At 39.6% G+C, this 11,442-nt stretch overlaps 1 protein-coding gene across 1 annotated transcript; it reads right to left on the reverse strand.

The window, feature by feature from the left end:
• Positions 1-1,463: 1,463 nt before the first annotated feature.
• On the reverse strand, positions 1,464-10,580 carry LOC306760479 (TRPM8 channel-associated factor homolog). Its single transcript, XM_079246337.1, has 12 exons — positions 10,522-10,580; positions 9,459-10,184; positions 8,348-8,564; positions 7,955-8,246; positions 6,548-6,849; positions 4,860-5,034; positions 4,685-4,779; positions 3,790-4,000; positions 3,466-3,702; positions 2,165-2,388; positions 1,964-2,077; positions 1,464-1,874 (listed from the first exon to the last, which is right to left on the reverse strand). The coding sequence occupies exons 2-12, from the start codon at positions 10,103-10,105 to the stop codon at positions 1,632-1,634; spliced, it is 2,757 nt and encodes a 918-aa protein (XP_079102463.1). The 5' UTR covers positions 10,106-10,184; positions 10,522-10,580; the 3' UTR covers positions 1,464-1,631.
• Positions 10,581-11,442: the final 862 nt, after the last annotated feature.

Here is an 11,442-nt window from a genome sequence, read left to right on the forward strand (position 1 = left end):
TACTGCTCTCAAGAAAAACTAAATCCACATGACAATCCTTCATTTGTTTCTTTGGCACTTAAGGAACATAAACACTTGGAGAGCGCAAACCTCTGCCAAGCACAATGTTAAAGAATTCTTTAAAAACTTCCCAAATTGAAATGGTGACACACCAAAATTAAATCAGTTCTTCCTTTTCATATTTCCAACAAGTCCTGAAAATTTCATGAAAATCAATAAATAACTTTTTAAGTTATCTTAAACACAAAGAGACAAATAAATAAAGCCGGAAAACAACCTCGATGACTGAGGTAATTATGCTACCATGTAAAACTGTCTTTTTGAAGCATAAATATATTTTTCCATAAACACCTCATAGAACTAAAATTTATCATTTGCATTTAGCAGATTATTCACTGTTAACATTATTTATAAGCCAGTTATGTAGAAAAGTGTTTTGTGTGTAATATATACGCGTTGTTCCACAGAAAAGAGTTATGTGGGGAAACTGCGTTCACTCTGCAGCAAGACTCGAAAGCGGAGACCAATTCAAGATGGAGGCGACGCTGGTTCGCTCTCCGCAGCGCATGAGGCGTCCGTGTCCAAACTATATGTTTTTTACAGTATTGTGTTATAACATTAGATCACAATGTCATTTTTATTTGGGTGAAAAAATCTATGCTTCAGTAATCAGCTGACATCTCTACATGACACATTTTTATTCTGATTGGATGCTCGATCGATAGGAAAATTCTTCATGGTAATGTAGGCACTAATATCACAAGCATATTTGTTAGTTTCTTCTTTCATCTGATTTTATGCTCTTCTCTCATTTTTTTTTAAAGGAAAGAAAAACATAGACAGTGAATCTATTTTGATACAGATGTTTTTGGGGGTTTTTTTGTTTTTTTTTACAAACCCAATTTTTTTCCCCCCTCCCCCTTCTTTTTTTTTTTTTTTTTTTATAGAAGAATATTGTTTTAATATGACAAAGGAACACTTCTGGGAAGAATTTGGTCATATCAACAGGTTTTTAATATATTAAGATAATTTCAGATTGTTAACTGATTAATTTTATTAACTCTTTAAAGTCCCCCCTTACAGAATATTTTTATCCCTTCATTAACCTCAATGCACAACATTATAGCAAAACTTTGTTGCAAATATATTGCTTTTTTGATGTAGACACACATTGTTTTTCATATTATTTTTATTGATTACTATAATAGCAAACCTCTCATAACTGAAAAATAAAACTTCCTTTCCTCCTATGAACAACTTTTGCTGATGGTGTCAAACTACGTGATAGGAGTTTTAGTATAAGGCAGAGGTGTAGTGCAAATATCACGTACTTACATCTTTAAGCTGTTCAGAAGACTAAACATATCCAGTGTGAGAGCTAAAAGCAGCAGAAATATTGGTGATGATGTTTACCCTCTTTAACAATAAATCTACGAAACATATTGTAACTATTTCTCCAAAAGTTTGTACCCTTCACATAAACACACTGCATACTTTCAGTTGCTCTGAACAAATGGAATAAATATGGAAAATAATGGAATAAATACAATCAAGATGCAGCAGGAATAATACAGCTCATGCTAATAAACTGATGCTCATAACTAAGTCGGCACTCGGCAGCAGTCAGATGGTCAGTCATACTGGGTCATGGGGTGATCCCTCCAGGGTGGCAGGCTGGAGAGTTTCTGTTCTGTGGCTGTTTCTATGGGCCACCCCCAGGCCTTAAAGAATCCAGTCAGGTTCATCCCCACCGACTGGGAGAAAGTCTCTGCATACAAATTCATCTTTCCTTGGTTGTCATTGGGGAAATTGCTCATTTTGTGGTAGGCAGCAAACACCTTCTTGAAGGCATCCCAGCCAAACTTGTCTTGGAGCTATATGGAGGAAGACCGGGGTAAATATGAAAATTATGAACTGTTGATGTGATATAAGCCTTTTCTCTGCAGAAATGCAACAGTCTCACCTGCATGTATGTCTCCAGGGCCACCCACATGTCCCAGCTGCTGAGATTCCTGCCGCCCTGGACATACTGTTTTGCTCGACAGTTTCGATTTGCTAAAGTCATGTTAGGATGAGCCTGCATTGACCATAAGAAAATATATCAGTAAAGTACTGTAATACAAACAAGACAAGACAAACATGATCCCATTTTTCTAGCCACTACCTTTGCCCTGTTGATACCCAGCACCTCCTCATGCACGTACACTGACCAGAGGTTGCATGTACACTCTGTAGTGTGTGATGGGAACTCCCAACAGCTTCTCTGTTGGTTGTGTCCAAGCTCATGAATGGGACCCCACATGCCATTACTCCTAGCATGTTCAACACTGACCAGCTCAGCTGCTGAGGATTTGTGTGCCATGATGGGATAACCTGCATGCATCCAACCTGAGCAGAGAAATTTGTTTAAGCATGTAACAGCGTGTAAGTATTTATTTAAGAATCCACAGCTGTGGCACAGAACCATAGTAAAGGCGCATCAAACTGGAATAACAAACAAAATGCAGGTCTTCTTGTTATTAATGCTAATCAAGTGTATCATGGCACCTTCAGGTATTTGCTGACCCAATGCCAAAAAGGAAAGACTTTGGAAATTATCTTAAATATTAATTTAACAAATACTGCTGCCCACCCCCTCCGGCATGGTAAACAAAAAAAAGCCATTTCCAAATCATTTGGAGTCCATAATTTAACAATGAGAAAGTTCATTCACAATTGAAAAAAATACAAGACAGCTGCCAGTTATGATGCGAGAGCAAATTTAGAGATGCAAAGCTTAGAAACTGAAACGTAACCAAGAGCTAGAGCAGCTTCTCAGATTGCAGGCCTCAGTTAGGTCAGTAAATATTTCAAATTTTGGCAATTTAATTAGAAAAAGACTGAAAAAGTATGGCTTGGTTTGAAGGAGAGACTCTTGTCTCCAAAAAAAAAGGACATGGCATCATGGTTAAGTTTGCACATTTGGACCTGAATAAACCCACAAGGTTCCTGCAGTGTTGTCAGGAGGATTGGGACAAAGTAGATATATTTAGCCATGATGCACTGTAGCAAACTGGGATAAAAATCAAGCACGGTGGGGGAAGACGGATGATTTGGGCTTGTTTTCCAGCTACAGAACCTGGACAACCACCGAGTCAACCATGAACTCCTTAGTGTCCCATAATATTTAAGGTTGAAATGTGAGATTACCTATCCGACAGCTAAAATTTAACCCGTATTAGGTGCTGTCTTCTATTTACAGCACTGCAATGGTTTTGATGCTTTTGTTTAAAGCCACTTGATTTTTTTCATACATGAAATTTGCTATATAAATAAACTTGCATTGCCTGCTTATACCAAAATTCCTCCACAACAAAGTGAAACCAATTATACCAACTAAAAGATATTTTGCCATGTTTCTCTGATAGCTAAAATACTTTTGTTTTGACGTGTTTGCACCTTAGTGTGAAAGCCACACACACTCACCATGAGAAATCTGCACATCTGCTACAAAGCGTTCTTTGCGAGGAAATTTGTGTGGTATGGCAGCGAGGTCAGCGATGCCCTTCATGATGGCATTCCAAAGGGCTGCCAGCTCATCAGGGCGGTCCAGGTTCCACACTGCCTCTGATGGCACAGTGAGGATGATGTTGTCAAACTCAAACTCTGCCCAGGGTGATGGAGCTCTGCGCAGCGCCAACCACTCCGCTGCTGTCGTCACACCTGAAAGGAATAAATGGAGGCATTAAAAAAAAAAAAACGTGCGATGGGTAAATACACAGATGTTTAGTAAAAATCCCTCACATTTACCTGATTTATAGTAAGGTGCAAGTGAAGCCATCTGAACTATGACCTCCACCCCTTTCACTTGTGTGTTGGGAGGGGCCACCAGATAGAGGAGTCCTCCCCACAGGTTCCACACCTGCACCATCTCTGAAGTAACAGGAAATCGTTCATGAACACGTGGAGGCCTCTTCAGCTCAGTTGCATTAAGATGATCCGTTTGACAACCGATTTGAATCTGATGAGAAAAAGGCAGATATTTATATGATCTTAATGTTTCATTTTGATCTCAAGCAGGGAGCAGTTTAGTAACAAGGGGCTGAAGGAGAGGGGGGCAATATTTTAAGCTTCAACACACTGCCGACGCATTCATGCGTCCGATTTTTGCAAGCGCCCGACAGCTGCTGGCGTTTGAATGCGTCGAAATACAGCAATACAGTTTACTGTTCGTAAACTTGCAGAGCCACATTTAGAAGACAATGATGTGTCTGAAAGGGAACTATTTGAGCTATTCTTCCACTCTGTTCGTCCGTGAGACTAACCGGTATGCGGACTAAGTAAAAGATACAAAGGGGGACAGAGACGGACGATTGAGTCGTGTTGCTCACTTTAAATTTCAAAGTAGCACGCACCCCTGATCTTCACCAGTAAAAAGTTTCAAAGAAAAACTGTAAATAAATTTTCGTTGGTGTGGGTTATTTTTCTATCAATAAATATATGCAAAAAACAATGAAAAAGACACTATTGACATATTTTCCCATTCTTTATTACAACAATAAACAAGAAAGATATGTGCTTTTGAAACAGGTAAGCATGATTTTTTTTTCTGTTTGTGAAAATGAATCCAGTTTTATGAGGAAAAAAAGTCATTTTAATGCACTGTGATGAAGGTTAAGAAAGGAAAGGGGGTAAACTAGTGTACCTGCCATCCCTTGTTGACCATCTCTGCAGGTATGGCCAAGTAGGTCTTCATACCAGGAGAAAGGAAGAGACCTGTACTGATCCACTCCTCCCGTCCTGACACACAAACACCCACATTAACACACATATAAAATTAAAGGGTACGCTCATGCATGAAACTAATAACAGAGTCTGACCTTCTGTGTTGACATCAATCTTGATTCTTTTGTTGTAGACAGCTGGTAACAGTGGGTTGTGCTTGATGAGGTAGGGCAGGAGGGCATCTGGGTCTGGACAAACCTTAAATACCTCTGCCCCCACATTGAGAAGAAGGTGGTCTTTGGGACTCTGAACAGGACAGCTGTCACTCACCTTGACAACAAAGACATAATGCATGGTTAATGGTGTGTTTGTGCATTGTGGCTTTACTGCTAATTGAGAAAAACACATATCCCCAGCATAGAGAATTGAGTTACTCCACTCAACAGTGCTATGGGGCAAGTTTACTGCCTTGGTGAGAAAATAAGGCACTTCTGATCTAAATAAAGAGCATAAAAACACGCTATGCAATAAACATGAAAACATTTGATTAACACTTAAGTGAGATCACTGGACCGTTAAAAATTCTCCATGCAGGATATTTCAGAGGTTACAGCTGTAGCTAAAGCTGGATTTCTGTTTACTTACAAAAAGCATCTGAAGTGCACTCGGGTGTATATGGACTAATTTTCAAGAAGTTTTATTTATTTATGAATGTTGTGCTACTGGATGGTCCAAATGGATGGTTGGTGGATGACCACCATCTCCATCAGCATGAGAGGTAGACTTTGAGAGGACATCTGACAGTGTCACAATGACCTCTGCAAAACCTATTTAGTGTCTGACTATTTCCTTTTGAGGTATTCCGCTGCAAAGACAACACACCATGCTCCAAAACACAGCATGAAGCACCACCAAGCAGGACAAGACAAGATTACAACACACTGTGAGGACTGCAGAGTTCATCATTGGAGCCACCCTGCCGATATTCAAGTCCTGTACTCCTCCAGGACTAAAAAAAAAAAAAAAGGAGCAGGAATCATCAAATGACTCCACTCACACTGCACACAGTCTTTTGAAACACAGAATCCTGCAGATCAGGACTAATAGTCATTCTATTGAACAGATAAATGGCAAAACCAACTTCACAATCCATAATTGCACCTCATCACTCACATGTTTAATACTCTCCTCAACCACATCCACTCTATTTGTTTTTGCATTTATATTGCTTTGTATGTAGTAAAAATCAATATATAAAAGTCTGTTTATTTATTACTTCCAACTTATTTGATGATTTTTACATATCTTAATGCTTCTACTCATGTGACAAGCTTTGTCACGTGTTTATACATGACAAAGCTGAATCTTTACGAAAGAGGATCTTTGAGGCAGAATCTAATTATGCATGTGCAAGTTCAATGAAGAAGAGTTGTTAGTGTTATTAAGAGGATGTCAAAGAAAAGCAGAAATGATGACATGGAACTGGATCTGGAAAAAATATCACCGAATGAAAGCAAAAACTGCAACAGGTGAACATTTTTGTTCAGAAAGTTTTATTCAGAATAATCTGAAACACTGGAGTTTTACTGATTGGTAAAAAAAAAAAAAAAAAAGCCAACCTATTAACTTTTTAAGATTAAAAAAAAACATCCTATTTACTGTAATTTGTATGAGTTATTTAAGATAAATGAACAAAAACATGCAGAATAATTTGATACTGTTAATAGCTTGTCACCATATGCTGCTTTAGAAACTTTAAAAATGGTTAGATGGCTTTGTGCTCTTCTACTACACTGTTTTGTTTTGTTTTTTTTTACTAGTTTCTTTCATGGTGTCAACTCACCTGTGGCAGCCCTGACGTCTTAAGGATATCCGTGAGAGTGGACAGCACCTGATTGTAGAAGCAGCTGTCATAAGCCTTCATGTTCAAGTATGCGGTGCAGTCGTTGCCCAGCTTCCTAAGATGCTCCTCTTCGTGTTTCTCGAGTTGTTCACCAGCAGTTACGTGCTGAGCAAAGCGGTGTAGAAGGTGGCGGAAGTGGTAGGTGTCTTTAATGGCCTGGCTGGGAACTGGGGCTTCATATACACCTCCAGAAATTGTGGCCCCCAACAGGCTCAACCCCATTTTGTTGAGGATTTTGTTAGCTGAAAGACAAAAAACTGGACTTAATCTGCTATGTTAAACTGACATGCTGCATTTAGTCTGGTTATAGACATATTATCATCATCATGTGGCTAGAGTCTAAATGTGGCTTTAAAAGGAAGTATTATATAGATTCGAGGTCTCTCATATATATATTCTGCAATATTATAATAAACCATATACTGACGCTACATCGCAACATCTGGGATTTGACTTGCACTTCTTCTCTTGACCTCTAGATGTCCTCAGCTGCAGACCACATGATGAGCTGTGTGTACTACCCACTTAAAATGTCATATTCCCTTATTCATTCTCCTTTTTAAAAATAGCTTTCCTGGTCTTATCTCCAATCAGCTTTCATCCCCAGTGTATTATTTTAGACCTATACAAGCATTCAGATACATGTATGCTCATTTTAAAGTTTATAATAAAAACAGTTTAGACGATGCAACACGTATATTCAGAGCTATGTGACAAGGACTGGTTCCACTTAGCTTCAACAGCATAATTCCCAATGATAAAGACTTTAGATTAAAATGTTTCCCAGAGCTCCTAAATTTAAGGTGAAGACTCCTTTGGAGTCGTCCAGGGCTGATGCTTATTTGCAGGACAGCAGTTTTGTTCTTCCCAGTCACCCTGCAGCTTCTTCCCTGATTTAGCCAGTTTAGTTTAACCAGTCCACATTTTGTTCTGAGGATCTTTGCAGCACAAGTTCTTCAACATATGTTTGTACCTAACATGGAACAAGTTCCATTTTGGCCACTGCACCAATGATTGATCAGAACTTTTCAACCAAATCTGGCTTTAACAGGAACCAGAGAGGGGAAAAATATCCATTTGAAACAAAAGGAGACTATATTTCTAACAAAATCATAAACAATAGTATGTTTTTGATGCTTTGTGCTTTAAATAACAACTCCAAAGGACTATAATGAATCCTTGGATAAGGCCAACCTCCAAGAATCCTGAGGAAGAACGTCTTAATCCTAACTTTTTTCACTCCGTTTCCCTTGACATTATGCATCAGGTAGCTCTATTATATTATTGTCTATTATCAGCATTATTGTACATTATTATACCAGTAAATGTGAGCGAACAACATCATACCTGAGAAATCAGTTAATGGGTTTTGCCCATGGTGGGTCTGTGCCCAGTACCAGGCGTGTCCACCAATCAGCAGGCCGCCGCCTTCTGCTACAAAGTTCTGGATCTCTTCTATGTGGTCGCCGCTGTACGCCGAACCCACAAACACACTCAGATCTTCCCTGAAGCCCGTTTTCTCACACTTCAGGCCCGACATGCTGAGCGTTTGGAGGGCGTGATCAAAGACAACACCAACAACCCCCCTGCGGCCTTCGTCCAACCAGTGAAGGGCATTTTTCCAAAATGGAGCCATTTCCTGCGATTAGACGAGTGATTGTTAGAAAAGCAACATGCAACATGAAACAAAATAAGCACTGAAATGTCTCCTATTTACTGTCTTTGTTACGTTGACTCTACCTCACTTCCTAGTAGTCCTTCATGTGTCACCACAATGACCCGGCCCTGACCATAGTAGGCCCCTGCCAGGAACGCCTGCCCATCAGCTGTGGTCCCGATGGGGAAGGCTAGCGGGCCATGGACCAGAACTTCAGAAGCTACCAACCCTGTATGGACATTAAACTCTGAAATCCCCTGCAGGAGGAACTCCAAGTCATCCTCGAAATCTTTACCAATTCTGTAATTTGAGAGAAGAAGACAGACGGCAGCAAAATGCTTTAAGACTTTCTGTAGACTGCTTCAGTTCGATGTGTTGAAGCTAAATCTGAACTCAATGAAAATTTAGACAGATTTTATTCTACAAATGTGAGATAATTTATCACAGAAAGATATTTCTGTTAGCTTAATAAAATAAATGGCATTTTTGTCACTATCATAGTTGCCATGGTTACAATATGAATGAAGCTTCAAGATATTATAAAAACTGTAAAACAATAATAAATTATGTCAAAGTTATCATAAAATAACTTTAGAAAAATAGATTAAGTGACTAGACATATTCAATTAATTTAATTAAATTAATTAATTTATGACAAATGGATCTTAGAATCCTTTTAAAGGCGAAGTCCAGTCTCAGTCAGGACTGGGTAAACAACCGGAACAGACATTCAGAACCGATAATCAATGTGATCTTGCTTCTCAATTAATTAATCAAATTATTTCTCTTAGATATATTCAAAAATATTAATTAAATGACAATTTATACTTAAACTGCTTCTTTTCACTTATTTTTATTATCATCACGAGCTCTTCTATTATGCAGCAAAACATTCAGTTATCTATGCTAAAACATTACTCAGTGCTAAAATTACAAAGCTAATTAACTGTAATTGAGGTAACAGGATACTGATTTGAGGTCATATCACCTCGCCCTACTCAAATTATAATCCAATTAAATGAAATGAGTCAGAATGCTAGTCCAATTTATACCAACTGTGTTCATGTAAGTTGATAGAATAAAAATGACTGAGAAGCTATGGATCCTTTTTTTGATTCAGTTATGGTGGGCGACAGTGGAAAGGAAAAACTTCCAGCAGAACCAGGACAGCCTGTATTGGTTGTGTAAACTCACACTGCCGCCATCCAGGAGGATGGGATCTGTGGATAGACAGGCAGGTTCTCCACCTCACCCAGATGGTCCGAGAAGTAGATCCCTGCAACACCAGACACCTTGTTCCCTTCGAAATTATGCAGCGTGTTCTCCTTCGGGTGCTCTGCAGCCCAGCTCCACGCCTGCCCCGCAATCAGCACGCCTCCTCCTGCTTTCAGAAACGCCACTAGATCTCTTGGGTCAGAACCAACGCTGTAGGCATCCGTCACATAAACGCCAACTCCCAGTTCGTTCTTAAAGGCCCCAACCACTTCTGTCTGGAAGCCGGATGTGACGAGGTTTTCAGCGACAGCTCGGACGTTGCTGTGCACCCCTACAGAGAGGTTGTCTGATCCGTCACCTCTCAGCCAAGTCAGAGCGTTTGCTACCAAAGCAGGGAAAGCAGTCAGGTAGCCCTCATGACCCAGGACAACAATCCTCCCACTGCCGTACAGGGACGCGGCCATCAGGACCTGCCCGCGGCTGTTCATTGCTAAAGGGAAGGCGTGGTCTCCAATCAGCACCAGGTCGCTGGGAACACAGGGACCACAGAAGTCCAGTTCTCTCAAGCCTTTCATTATTGACATGTAGGCCCCTTCATGGTGGTTTTGGACTGGCCGTTCAGACATGATGATAGATTTAACGGTGAGGAGAGCAGCGCCCTGGATGGTCACCAAAAATGTTGAAAATTAATCAGTGCAGTGAGTCCTGCAGAAAGAGAGGGAGAGAGATGTTCTGATGACAAATATGATCAATAAGTTTTAAAACCACCTAGTAACATCTGGTACAAGTGGAGAAATATATAATAAATAGCCACTTTTTGGCTGTTTTCAAGAAGAAGGTTCATTGCAATGTGAAAACACAAAAGACCGTAATAGATTTTCCAGCTCAACATTAAAAATATTTTTAAAAAAAATACTGAACAGATTTAATAAATAACCTTAAAAAAAAACTCAAATAATAAACAATTAGTTAAATGCATACATAAAAACTTTACAAAACTTACATTTAAAACAGATTAAAATGGACTTTTAAGTTGTCTTACTGGTTGAATGTGACTGCAGACAGTTGTCCAGGCAGGTGACTTACAGAAGGACACTACCTGTCAGAGGAGAAGAAAGAAATGAAATCAGGGCGGGGAAGGGAGGGACTATCTGAGGAAGGATGACAATGACACAGAGAGAGGGTTCAAACAGGACAACCCTGTGACGGCTTACAGGAAACAACACCAGTATGTCAACATACTTAGTGAGGGAGTATGAAATTACACATGCAGATTATCTTGCAGGTACACGCCTGCTAAGACTGGATGGAAAAAAACCCTGCTTATTGTTTTGCTTAAAGTCAATATTTAATGATGTCAAAAGAGTAGAAACAGTCTCTGTCTGGAGATGTTAGCTCAACCTAGTTTAACTAAGTCAGGTCCAAAATTATTAGATTCTCTGATACCAAACAGATGCACCATGATAACATTAAACCAGCTCAGGGTCGCGAGGAAGCTGGGGCGTATCCCAGCAATCATCCGGCGAGAGGCAAGGTACACACTGGACAGGTCGCCAGTGCATCACAGGGACAACATTATGACATATGGACAAAAATTGGAATAAATAAGACACTGTTGTTAGAAAGTGGTTTGTTTCTGTATATTGTCTATTAACACCCACACAAAAGCTACCTCAAACACATTTTGACACAAAAGCAGCCCACAACCAATAAAAAAAAAAAAAAAGAATTATAGCCTACACCAGGGGTCTCCGGTCCTTGTTAGCTGCATCCTACAGGTTTTAGTGTTTCCCCACTGAAACACACCTGACACAAACAAATGGCTCATCATCTGACAGGTGCAGAAGATGACAACAAGTTGTTGGAAAACTTACACAACAAATAAAATCACAAAAGCTGCTGACTCACTGTTCATGTTGATGAGTTGATGATTAAAATTTATGTTCTCACTTTCAAGTTGAAG

The sequence above is a fragment of the Telmatherina bonti genome (assembly GCF_933228915.1).
Source record: "Telmatherina bonti genome assembly, chromosome: 9".
Taxonomy (NCBI): Eukaryota; Metazoa; Chordata; class Actinopteri; order Atheriniformes; family Telmatherinidae; genus Telmatherina; species Telmatherina bonti.

Excerpts from the sequence above, each read along its gene's own strand:
- LOC306760479 (XM_079246337.1), bottom strand. The coding sequence starts at position 10,105 with ATGTCTGAACGGCCAGTCCAAAACCACCATGAAGGGGCCTACATGTCA. Across the intron at positions 4,780-4,859 it reads GATTGATGTCAACACAGAAG|GACGGGAGGAGTGGATCAGT; the intron begins GTCAGACTCTGT and ends TTTGTGTGTCAG. Across the intron at positions 2,389-3,465 it reads AGATGTGCAGATTTCTCATG|GTTGGATGCATGCAGGTTAT; the intron begins GTGAGTGTGTGT and ends TTCTCTGCTCAG.